Source organism: Scyliorhinus torazame, chromosome 3, assembly GCF_047496885.1.
Source record: "Scyliorhinus torazame isolate Kashiwa2021f chromosome 3, sScyTor2.1, whole genome shotgun sequence".
Lineage (NCBI taxonomy): Eukaryota > Metazoa > Chordata > Chondrichthyes > Carcharhiniformes > Scyliorhinidae > Scyliorhinus > Scyliorhinus torazame.
The window spans coordinates 199773498-199786699 of NC_092709.1; the positions used below are offsets into that span (position 1 = coordinate 199773498).

At 46.0% G+C, this 13202-nt stretch overlaps 1 protein-coding gene across 2 annotated transcripts in view; it reads right to left on the reverse strand.

Annotated features, from left to right (window-relative positions):
* Positions 1–13202, reverse strand: part of tec (tec protein tyrosine kinase) — a 266972-nt gene that overhangs the window by 101754 nt on the left and 152016 nt on the right. For both annotated transcript variants that reach the window (XM_072496724.1, XM_072496725.1), the window contains exon 8: positions 5095–5160. In XM_072496724.1, the coding sequence (XP_072352825.1) occupies positions 5095–5160 (66 nt within the window). The remainder of the gene's footprint in view (positions 1–5094; positions 5161–13202) is intronic.

Genomic DNA, 13202 nt, shown 5'->3' on the forward strand with positions numbered 1-13202 from the left:
GCAATAGCTGCCACTTTGTCGGCATCCGGACGCACCCCTGACCGGGATATGTGGTCCCCCAGAAACTTTAGCTCAGTTTGGCCAAAAGAACACTTGGCTCGGTTGAGGCGCAGGCAGTGATCTCGTATCCGTGCAAAGACACGCTGGAGACGACTGATGTGCTCCTGTGGTGTGGTGGAGCAGATGATGACGTCGTCAACATAGACGCGCACCCCTTCGATGCCCTCCATCATCTGTTCCATGATTCTATGAACTACCTCGGATGCCGAGATGATGCCAAACGGCATCCTATTGTAGCAGTATCTGCCAAAGCAAGTATTGAAAGTGCACAGCTTCCTGCTGGACTGATCCAGCTGAATCTGCCGAAAACCCTTTGAGGCATCAAGCTTGGTAAAAAATTTAGCCCGGGCCATTTCGCTCGTGATGTCTTCCCGTTTGGGTATGGGGTAGTGTTCCCTCATGATGTTATTGTTCAGGTCTTTCGGGTCGATGCAGATCCAGAGCTCGCCAGAGGGCTTTTTTACGCACACCATGGAGCTGACCCATGGCGTAGGCTCCGTGACCCGGGATAGCACTCCTTGGTCCTACAGATCCTGCAGCTGGTGCTGGAGGCGGTCCTTGAGTGGTGCTGGGACTCTACGAGGTGCGTGAATGACCGGGGTGGCATCCAGTTTCAGCCGTATTCTGTAAGTGTAGGGCAGTGTGCCCATGCCCTCGAAAACCTCCTGGTTGTTGGCGAGGAGCGAGTGGAGCTGCGCCCTAAAGTCTGCATCCGGGAAATCAGACGTGCCTTCTGGAGACAGAGTGTGTACCCGCTGAATGAGGTGGAGGATCTTGCACACCTGTGCGCCTAGCAGAGAGTCCTTCGAGGATCCAACTAGCTCAAAAGACAGTGTGGCTGTGTATGAATTGTGTGCAACCTCGAGCTGGCAGGACCCCATGGCCGGGATAACATTACCGTTGTAATCGACCAACTGACAGTGGGACGGCCGAATCGGTGGTTTGACCTTCAAGGTGTAGAAGGCTGACCATGCAATGAGATTGGCAGAGGCACCAGTGTCTAAGCGAAATGTGATTGGTGATCGGTTGACCATTAGGGTGGCACACCATTCATCGCCCAGATTAACGCTGTGCACTGGCATCGGCTGGTGGGTCCTACTTGGGGACATCCGATTTCTGTCTATTACCGCAACGCGGAAGGGTTCCCGGTCGTCGGTATCACCGGTCTGTACGTCGTCAGGGTATGACTCGGTGTATGATGGCTGAATGGCCCGCACGTCCCTACGAGGCTGGCGGACTTGCGGAGCGTTGGCAGGTTGAGCTGCTCGACAGCAGGCAGCGTAGTGGCCCATCCTGCCACAGCGGAGGCATTGTCGAGTTTTGGCTGGACATTGCCACTTTAAGTGTGCGGATCCACAGTTGCCGCACGTCGTGACATCATGGCGTTCGTTGCGCCACCGCGCATGCGCGGTGCGGTCCTGCGTAGAGCGCGCCTGCACATCACATCCCTCTGCGTCGACGTCCCCTCTTTTGGCGCGTACAAGCGCGGGAGTCCTCGGAAAGCGCGCGAAATTGCCGCCCTCGTCCGGGCCGCGAGGAACTCGATCGACTGGACCCGCTCGGCCTCGTAGGACCCCTGCCGTGTCGATTCGGCTGCCTGGAATTGGGAGTACCGGCTGGTCGCATTTTCGTGGAGGACGCAGGTTTCGATGGTGGTGGCTAGGGTGAGCCGCTTTATTTTGAGGAGCTGCTGGCGAAGGGTGTCCGAGGTGACCCCAAAAACTATCTGATCCCGAATCATGGAATCGGTGGTGGCCTCATAGCCGCAGGACTGCGCGAGGATACGGAGGTATGTCAAAAAAGATTGAAAAGGCTCATCATAACCCTGCAGGCGCTGCTGGAAGAGGTACCTCTCAAAGCTCTCATTCACTTCGACGCTGAAGTGTTGCTCAAATTTTAGAAGGACCGTCTTGTACTTGGTCTTGTCCTCACCTTCCGCAAATGCCAGGGTGTTGTAGATGTGGATGGAGTGTTGCCCTGCCGTGGAGGGGAGGAGGGCGATCTTCCTGGTGTTCGATGCATTCTCCGGGTCTGTGGCTTCTAAGAAGAGCTGTAAGCGCTGTTTAAACAGCTTCCAGTTGACGCCGAGATTTCCAGCGATTTGGAGCGGCTGCGGCGGGCTGATGGTGTCCATGGCGCAGGATGGCGGATCTCTGAAGAGGTGCAGGTAGGTCTCACAGTCGCTGGCGAGTTTCCAGACCTGGTATCATGTCGTGTTGGGTGTTCCGATACACAAACGAACCAACACGGTTGTAGATGGTACAACTCTGTTTTATTATTCTGTACAATAACAATTGTTAACTTCTGGCTGTGGTTTGTACTTCACCAGCTAACCTGTGGACCCAGCCCTATCACTATCTTAGTGAGGCACTCAGCACATGGTGTATGTCTGAGTGGCACGCTGTGAGCTCTGTGCTCGGAGCTATCTCCTGGTAGAATGAGCGGGAACTGTGGTGTTCCCTGTTTTATAGTGAGTGTGCTCTCACTGGTGATTGGCTGTGATGTTGTGTGTGTGTGTTGATTGGTCCGTCTACCTGTCCATCAGTGTGTGTGTGTGATTGCACCATGATATGTTAATATGGATATCATGACACTGTGTTTGTATTCAGATTCTGCTAAAGCTTTACCTTCTGTTGCAATAACTGATGCCAACACCTACATTCTCTTACTCTCAGCATGCCCTTTCAGCCTGTTAAGTTTTTGCATGCTTTATGGGCCTTGCTATTTCCTAAAAAATATTGTGATACCCCAAACCAACAATTCAATGCAATACTTAGGTAGTGCTGCACTGTGAGATGGTGCTGTCTTTCGATTGAGGTGTCAGACTGAAGTTTTGTTAGCTCTTTCAGCTTCACATAAAAAGCTCCATGAACTGTTTGAAGAAAAGCAGGGAAATTATGCCTGGTGTCCTAAGCAATACTTATCCTCAACCAACATCAGCAATTCGGATTATTTGGTCACCACATGTTGTGGGAGTTTGTTATGCACAAATTTACTGCTATATATCCTACAGGACAACAGCAACCAAATCATCGAATGGTTGCAGCACAGGAGACAGCTATTTGGCCCATCATTCGCATGCTGGCTGTCTGCAAGAGCTCAGCTAGTCCCAACCACCTGCCTTTTCAGCACAACCCTGCAAAGTGACTATTGGTGTTCCACAGGGATCGGCGCTGGGGCCTCTGTTGTTTGTGGTGTACATAAACGATTGAGGAAAATGTAGCTGGTCTGATGAGTAAGTTCGCGGATGACACAAAGGTTGGTGGAGTGGTAGATAGTGTTGAGGATTGTCAGAGGATACAGCAGGACATGGATAGGTCGGAGACTTGGGCAGAGAAATGGCAAAAGGAGTTTAATCCGGACAAATATGAGGTAATGCATTTTGGTAGGTCTAACAAAGAGAAGAAATATACAGTAAAGGTCAAAACTCTTCCCAATATAGAAAGTCAGAGAGATCTGGGCATACAAGTCCACAGATTTTTGAAGGTGGCAACAAAAGTGACAATGTAGTCAAGAAAGCATACGGAATGCTTGCCTTCATTGGACGGGGCATCGGTATAAAAACTGGCAAGTCATGCTACAGTTGTATATGTACACTTGATAAGGCCGCACTTGGAGTATTGCGCACAATTTTTGTCGCCACAGTACCAAAAGGATGTGGAGGCTCTGGAGAGGGTGCAGAGGAGGTTTACCAGGATGTTGCCTGGTCTGGAGGGTGTTAGCTATGCGGAGAGGCTTAACAGATTCAGACTATATTAATTTGAACAAAGGAGGTTGAGGGGCGACCTGATAGAGGTCTACAAGATTATGAGGGGCATGGATAGAGTGGATGGGTAGGCACTCTTTCCCAGGGTGGAGGGGTCAGTCACCAGGGGGCATAGGTTTAAGGTCCGTGGGGCAAAGTTTAGTGAAGATGTGCAAGGCAGGTTCTTTTTACAGAGGGTGGTGAGTGCCTGGAACGCACTGCCAGGTGATGTTGTGGAATCAGATATATTAATGGCGTTCAAAAGGCATCTCGACAAATACATGGATAGGATTGGTATAGAGGGATACGGCACTAGGATGTGCTGAGGATTTTGGCGAAGGGTGGTATCATGACCGATACAGGCTTGGAGGGCCGAAGAGCATCTTCCTGCGCTGTATTGTTCTTTGTTCTTTATTCAGATGAGACCGAACCAGGGTTATACAAGGTTCACCATAACTTGATTGCTTTTGTATTCTATGCATCAATTTGTAACGCTCAGGATTCCATATGCTATATTAATCATTTTCTCCACCTGCCCTGCTACCTTCACTAATTTCTGCATACATGCTCCCAAGTCTCTCTGCTAATGCAGCCCCTTTAGAATTGCCTTTCCTCATTCTTCCTATAAAATGTATCACTTCTAAGGTACTTCATTGGTTGCACATTGCTTTAGGACATCTGGAAGTCATGAATGGCACTATAAAAATGTCTGTTTTATCACTCAGTTCAGTAACTTGCACAATGACTACTGAATTTAACAACAGAAAGGCAAATATTCTTTGAAAATGTCAACAACAACTATGGTTTGTCAGAATAAACTCGAGTCTATGATTTTGCTTTTTTTTTCTCCCGTCAGCTGCAGAACAGAGAGTGAAAGAGGAAGAGACATATAGAGTTCAGAATGCCCTAAAGCATATCAGAGTCAAATAAGGTCTTTTCTGGTATTGTCACTGTTGTATTGCATCAGATAATTTGCTCACACCAAAAAGTATCACAAATGGCAAGGGTTGAAGGACACTGCAGGGAGGGACCACACCTGCTCCATTCCATGGGATCACTTATGCTTAACTGAGGGAAGACGGGCCTCAGGTTAACACCTCATGCAAAAGAGGATTTCCCTGAAAGTTCAGCACCCTTTCTGTACTAAATGGAAGTACCAGCCTAGATTATGCAGTTAACTCTCTTTGAACCCAAGCCCAACTGACTCGAAATCATACTCTTTGGGTAATTGAACACACAACAGAAAAACATTAAAATGTAATTGCAATTTAGAAGACTGCTCAACTTACTCATATTTTTCTAGATTATTGGATTTCTTCTCAGCTACATAATTGCTTGGTATGTAGCCCTCACGTCTGAAAAAGAAAACATATTCAGAGATTTTCATGTTAAGAGTAACATCAAAATTTACTTGCAATTTAGGTTCCTGTTTTACTGAAGTACCAGTCTGAGACTTTAACCCGTAGAGTCCAAACATAACCAGCATGACCAAATTTATCCTGTAACCAAGCTTGTACTTCCCAGCGGCATGCGTTTTTAATGTTAGGAAAACGTAAATGGCAGTGTCCACTTTCTTACCATTAAAGACATTTATAAAGTGCCTAAAAAATTAAACAGACTGAACAAATAAAGCTGAATTTTGAGTAAGTGTGTAATGAGTCATTACACTTCTTTTGCCTCTTTAACCTACCCAGACGGACAGGTAGCTGTAATTGTCCAACACCAAATTTGAGTATTTCAATACTGTTCCAAGTAAACATTGACCTATAGAAAAGCACTCCCATAATTTGCACAATTAACACTTAACTGTCACCTTACTAAAGAAAATCCATTAACATTGGCGGAAAAAAGAGAAGTAAAAATGCATACGGGTTCAGGAGGAAGTGCGATTCTAAGACAGTGGTGGTGACATACTGCAACTGAAGAGAGGGGCATGTAGTCAGAATATATCTAAATAGCAATATACATAGTGACAATGTTTGGACAGGAGCAGATCATTGCTGGCTCCAGCTGACCATTCCAAACCTTGCACCAAGTTCGTCACACTGATTCTAGAAGTTGCAGTTTGCAATCCCTTCTCTAATAGGAATTTGTCTGGTCCATTTAAGAACGTTTTTTTGTTCCAGGATCCCATTTGGTGATCTATTCCACAATTTTACCACCTATAAAAGGTTGTCTTAATTTCCTGTTTCCTTTCAGCAGTTAAATGGTAATTTAAAATTACCATGTCCTGAAATAAAGAAAGCACCCTCTGTATACTTTAGCTCATCCAAAGCCACTGCCCGTATTCTATTCTGCACCAAAGTCCTGCTTATAGACGACTCATGATGCATGCACATGGAGCCCATAAAGTGAAATACTATTGCTCTGCCAGTAAGCAATTTGACATAAATATTCGCAAAAAATCAGAGAAGGCTATTATTAGCCCTAAGAAATAGGGGTACTAAAGGTTTTCAAATATCATATAGGGCCTTTGATGCACAGTCTATTCCCTATTGCAAATCAACTGCATTCCCATTCAACTTTTCATGCAGCTTTTAAAGAAACAACTGTCTTCAAAATTGTAAAAGCAACAATGTGAAAAAATGCAAATTGGTTATTAGATTGGTTTGTGGAACTTGATTAGTCTCAATACCGCTTAAACAGATTCTGGTTACAATTTTGTTTAAAACTTTCCATTCAAAAATGTATATAGCACGTTGTTTTTTATTATATTTATTGAGATTTTAAATTTTAACAAATGCAACAAAACCACAGGAGTGGTACAGCACCACAAGAAAAACTACATGGACACAGAGGGGGTAAGAGAACATCTGTATAACTGGGTCAATACAATCATAACGCGATACCTCTCAAAGAATACCAGAGAAGAAGGGAGAAACAGGATAAGGCAACAGGAAAGGAGAAACAGGAAACAGGATAAAAGTGGTAAAATGCTGCACATCTTCCCATGAGGCGGTTGCTCGTAATTACCACGAGCGCACAGGATAAATTATTCATGCAATGTTCAGGCCCACACCAATATACCCAGTAGTGCCAGAGGCACCAATGACATACCGCTATCTCCTTCCCACAAATACAAGGCAAGTATGTACCCCTGCAGGATCCAATCACAGATTCTTTATCTCCACCCATTAAAAGAAAAATCACAAGAACACCAGTTCTAAAAGGATGTTACATAAGTATCAAACAACGCAACATGACCCCAATCTCAGGCCCAATACAGAACCAATAGCATTCCATACCATTATACAGAGAGGACCAGCAGTTATATATTCGGATTATGAACAGTGCCATCAGCGCCTCCCAACAAAATGGAAGGAGAACTACCAGGAGTGGTTTGCAGGATAACAAAGGGTCAGAACCCAACTGTGGGTCCATATTCCCCCTGCGCTGATGAAAAATAAAAAAAAAAATGTTGAATCAAATGACAAGTATCCCGACCACGAGGTGGGGGCAACAGGATATCAAACTAAAGTATAGAACCAACCCCGTTGTTTTCTCCACTTGAAAGATATGGAGGCAACTCCATCAGCATTTCAAGCTGGGGTCAGTGTCAAGGCTGGCCCCCATTTCTGTTAACCACTTGTTCGAGCTAGCGAGGTTGGATGTTACATTTGCGTGTGGAAGGGGAAGGTGGTGGAGAGTGACTGATCTATTCCTGGAGATGCGGTTTGCCAGCCTGCAAGAAGTGAAAGAGAAATTCAGGCTCTTGGGCTCGGATTCATTTAGGTACTTCCAGATACAATATTTTGTTAGACGTATGTTTCCGGCATTCACGGTGGCGGCGCCATCATCCTTGTTGGAGAGGTCCTTTCCTGTTCGGGATCGGAAGCGGGTATAACGTCCGGCCGAAATGGAGGGAAATTTGGTCTCGGTGGAAGGGGTGAACGCCAAATGGGTGGAGTAGCTGGGGCCTATATTGGAGGAGGTGTGGAGCGAGGCCCTTCACAGGGTGAAGGTCATAACATCATGTGCATGGCTGAGCCTGATCCAGCTCAAGTGAGTGTTTAGGGTGCACCTTATTAATGCCAGAATGTGTAGTTTCTTTGCAGTGTTGAGGATAGGTGCGAGCGTTGTTCTAATCACAAGCACACGTTCTGGTCTCGTCCCATGATTTTGGGTCTCATCTTTCTGCACCATGTCGGCGATCCTGAACATTCAGCTGGAACTCGGTCATATATTTGGGGTCTTGGATGAACAGGAGCTGCGGCCGGGTGCGGGAGGGCAGATGTCCTTACCTTTGCTTCGTTGGTTGCTCGGAGGCAGGTCCTGTTGAGTTGGAGGCTGGCAATACCACCTAGTGCCTCGGCATGGCTCGGGGGCTTTTTTCACCTCAAGAAGGTCCACTATACCGTGAGGGTGTCAAATGAAGGGTTCTACTGGAGATGGCAACCATTTATATTGCATTTCAAGGAATTGGTTACTGTTAGCTGTCTGGGAGGCTAATGGTGGGGGATAGGGTGGGACGGCTTGTTTTAGACCACAAGATTATAAGACATAGGAGCAGAATTAGGCAATTCAGCCCATCGAGTCTGCTCCACCATTCAGTCTTAGTTGATATATTTCTCATCCCCATTCTCCTGCCTTCTCCCCATAACCCCTGATCCCTTATTAATAAAGAACATATCTATCTCTGCTAATTATAGCAATATTAGGCGGGAACTGAAGAAGCTAGATTGGGGGGACACGGATGTTTGAGGGTAAATCAACATCTGACATGTGGGAGGCTTTCAAATGTCAGTTGAAAGGAATTCAGGACCGGCATGTTCCTATGCGGAAGAAGGATAAATACGGCAAATTTCGGGAACCTTGGATAACAAGAGATATTGTAGGCCTCGTCAAAAAGAAAAAGGAGGTATTTGTCAGGGCTAAAAGGCTGGGAACAGACGAAGCCTGTGTGGAATATAAGGAAAATAGGAAGGAACTTAAGCAAGGAGTCAGGAGGGCTAGAAGGGGTCACGAAAAGTCATTGGCAAATAGGGTTAAGGAAAATCCCAAGGCTTTTTACAAGGACATAAATAGCAAGAGGGTAGCCAGGGAAAGGATTGGCCCACTGAAGGATAGGCAAGGGAATCTATGTGTGGAGCCAGAGGAAATGAGCAAGGTACTAAATGAATACTTTGCATCAGTATTCACCAAAGAGACGGAATTGATGGTTGTTGAATCTGAAGAAGGGTGTGTAGATAGCCTGGGTCACATCGAGATCCAAAAAGACAAGGTGTTGGGAGTCTTGAAAAATATTAAGGTAGATAAGTCCCCAGGGCCTGATGGGATCTACCCCAGAATACTGAAGGAGGCTAGAGAGGAAATTGCTGAGGCCTTGCCAGAAATCTTTGGATCCTCACTGTCTTCAGGTGATGTCCCGGAGAACTGGAGAATAGCCAACGTTGCTCCTTTGTTTAAGAAAGTTAGCAAGGATAATCCAGGGAATTACAGGCCGGTGAGCCTTATGTCAGTGGTAGGGAAATTACTGGAGAGAATTCTTCGAGACAGGATCTACTCCCATTTGGAAGCAAGTGGTCGTATTAGCGAGAGGCAGCACGGTTTTGTGAAGGGGAGGTCGTGTCTCACTAACTTGATAGAGTTTTTCGAAGAGGTCACAAAGATGATTGATGCAGGTAGGGCAGTGGATGTTATCTATATGGACTTCAGTAAGACCTTTGACAAGGTCCCTCATGGTAGACTGGTACAAAAGGTGAAGTCACACGGGATCAGGAGTGAGCTGGCAAGGTGGATACAGAACTGGCTAGGTCTCTGTGCTGTACTTTTCTTTGTTCTTTGTTCTAAAGACACTCAGTGATTTGGCCTCCACAGCATTCTGCAGCAAAGAGTTCCACAGATTCACCAACCTCTGGCAGAAGAAATTCCTCATCTCAGTTTTAAAGGATCGTCCCTTCAGTCTGAGGCTGTGGCCTCGGGTTCTAGTTTTTTCTACTAATGGAAACATCCTCTCCATGTTCACTCTATCCAGGCCTCTCAGTATCCAGTAAGTTTCAACAAGACCCCCCCTCATCTTTCTAAACACCAGAGTGCAGACCCAGAGTCCTCAACTTCTACTCATATGGCGTCCTTCATTATGGGAATGATTCTTGTGAACCTCCTCTGGACCCTTTCCAAGGCCAGCACATCCTTACTTAAATATGGGGCCCAATATGGGATCACAATACTCCAAATGGGGGTCTGACCAGAGCCTTATCCAGCCTCAGAAGTATATTCCTGCTCTTATATTCTATCCCTCTTGACATGAATGCCAACATTGCATTTGCCTTCCTAACTGCCGACTGAACCTGTATGTTAACCTTAAGCGAATCTTGAACTGGAACTCATAAATCCCTTTGTGCTCTGATTTCCTAAGCCTTTCCCATTTAGAAAATAGTCCATGCCTTCATCCTTTCAACCAAAGTGCATAACTTCACACTTTTCCACATTGTGTTCCATCGGACACTTTGCCCACTCTCCTAGCCTGTTTAATTACTTCTGCAGCCCCCATGCTTCAATACTACCTGTTCCTCTGCATATCTTTAAGGGGGTGGGGGGTGCATAGATTAGCTTGTTTTCTTTTTTAAGTTTCCTGTTGCTTGTATTTTTTGTATAAAATGACAAGTGTTTAATAAAAATATTTAAAAAGCAAACTGAAGTATAGAACCATAGAATCCCTACAGTGCAGGAGGTGGCCATTCAGCCCATCAAATCTGCACCAACCCTCTGACAGAGGACACCACCTAGGCCCTATAACCCCTTAATCTGACCTGCACATCCCTGGACACTAAAGGGAAATTTATCATGGCTAATCTACCTAACCTGCACATCCTTGAACAGCGGGAGAGAAGTGGAGCATCGGAGGAAACCCATGCAGACATGGGGAGAACATGCAAGCTCCACACATACAGTCACCCAAGGCTAGAATTGAACCCGGGTTCCTGGTACTGTGAGGCAGCAGCACTGTGCCGAACTTCGCTCAACCCCAAGTCCCTCTCAGGATGTCCCTAATAAGTGACTTTGAGAAGGGACATCGCTAGCCACTTCTGCACCTCCTCAACCACACTCAGGGCAGTGCGCCTCCCCCATTGCTACTAAAAAAATAATTACGCCAGACCCCATCACCAAAGAGAAGAAAAATCATCAAGACACTTTCCCCACTGGTACAATAAAGGGAACCACCCGTGGACTACTGAACCAAGATTTAAAGCAGGACTCTGCTCAACCAGATGAAAAGAAGAAGAAAAACATCCTTAAGGGAAAAGCACCAAAATGGGAAAGGAAAGATGGCTCGTTCAAATAGAAAAGCATCCTGACCACAAGGGGGGGGGGGGGGGGGGGCAACAGGATATCAACCAAAGTGCAGTACTCAGCTCAACCCTAGGTCCCCCATGTAGAGAAGAATCCTCTCAGGATGTCTCTAATAAATGCCTTTCAGAAGGGACATCCCAAGCTCCAGGGGACATAAGGACACCAACCATAGCACCAGGACTGGCCTTGCCCGGCACCCTCTGACATACAAAAATCAGCTCCCTCAGGACCTGCAGCACACCAAACCTTATATCCAACTAATGCCAGAATTTGTAGTTTCTTTGCAGTGTTGAGGATAGGTGCGAGCGTTGTTCTAATCACAAGCACACGTTCTGGTCTTGTCCAACGTTTTTACACCCAACCAGTCCTGCACCCTCTCAACCACATCCAGGGCAGTGCACCACCCCACTGAACAGCACATTCCTCATCCAGATGAAGAGAAGAAGAAAAAAATCCTTCAGGAAAAAATGCCGGTCTTGGCCTAAGAACAATCAGCAATTCAACCGAGGATTAACTGAGACCACCTCAGCATGCACCACTATTCATTTCCTAAGAACATCGACCTCAAAGATAAATCAGAAGAAACACAATCCTCCCCAGGATGCATAATCTGCCCAAGTCATTGACAGAGATAGGCACGGACACTTAAATTCAAAATAACAAAAAGCTAAATAAAAATTCCGGTACGATTAGCTCTAATTGGAGGACTATCCTCAATCTCAGTAAGGACTTAACTAACCCTACCATTAAACCCCACGCCAACCATCCGCTCATCACCCTGCTGTCGCGCCACTTGTCTTCACTATTAAAAAGCCTCACGGCGCCGAGGTCCCTGGTTCGATCACGGCTCTGGGTCACTGTCCGTGTGGAGTTTGCACATTCTCCCAGTGTTTGCGTGGGTTTCGCCCCCACAACCCAAAGATGTGCAGGCTAGGTGGATTGGCCACGCTAAATTGCCCCTTAATTGGAAAAATGAATTGGGCACTCTATTTATTTTTTTTAAAGCCAAGGGGAGTCAAAAATACACTCCCCTCCCATAAGCGCAAGGATAACTGCACATAAAAAGGAGCAAACTGTGCACAGACCACATATCACAAAATCAGTTTACATGATTTTTGCTAGAGCAGGATAACAGATGAGTTGCGCCCTCATGCTCACACCTTGCATGCCCTTGCAGGAAAAAAGACGACAACAACAAATTGCCAACAGCATAAACACAAGGGAGCAATGTCCAGGGTTACTAAAGAAACTCAGGAGAATAACACCATCCATGTTGCTTGAAAGGGCCAAAGCCATTACAGGATAATTGAACACTTCTCAGGAGTTCTCAAAGATTCTAACGAATGAAGCACCTTCATTTCCATCAAGTCGTCACTTTGACACCCAAGAGACCAATAACGTAGGCCCCAGCGAGGGGGGGGGGGGATTCTTTGGAGAGATTTTAACAATTTATTCAGTAATTTCCTCCAGCTAAGCAACAGTAAAACTTAAGACAACACTTTCAGCCTTCCACCACAAACCCTGTATATACTGTTCATCAATTCAATTCAGTGTGTCAGGATCTTTGAATCCTTTTATGCTGTTAGATACAAAGCTGAGTTTTTTCTCCTGCAGCAATTCTTTTCTCCATTTACTTACTCCTGCAGATCACCCACCTCCACAAAAACTCCAGTCCAAATGCCATCAAACTCTGAAACTTTCATCCATGCCTTTGTCACACCCAGACTCAATTATTGCAATGCTTTCTATGGTGGCTTCCCATGAACCCACCCTCTGTATACTTTAGTTCATCCAAAGCTGCTTCCCATATATTATCCTGCAGCAAAGTCCTGCTTATCTATACCACCCTTATCCTCACTGACCAATATTAGATTTCGGCCCCTCAACACTTCCAATTTAAAATTCTCATCCACAATCAACAGACCCCAGCACAGATCCCTGTGGAACACCACTAGTCACGACCTTCCATTCAGAAAACACCCTTCTACTGCTACCCTTTGCCTTCTGTGACCGAGCCAGTCCTGTATCCATCTTACGACCTCACCTTTGATCCTGTGTGACTTCACCTTTTGTACCAGTCTGACATGAGGCACCTTGTCAAAGG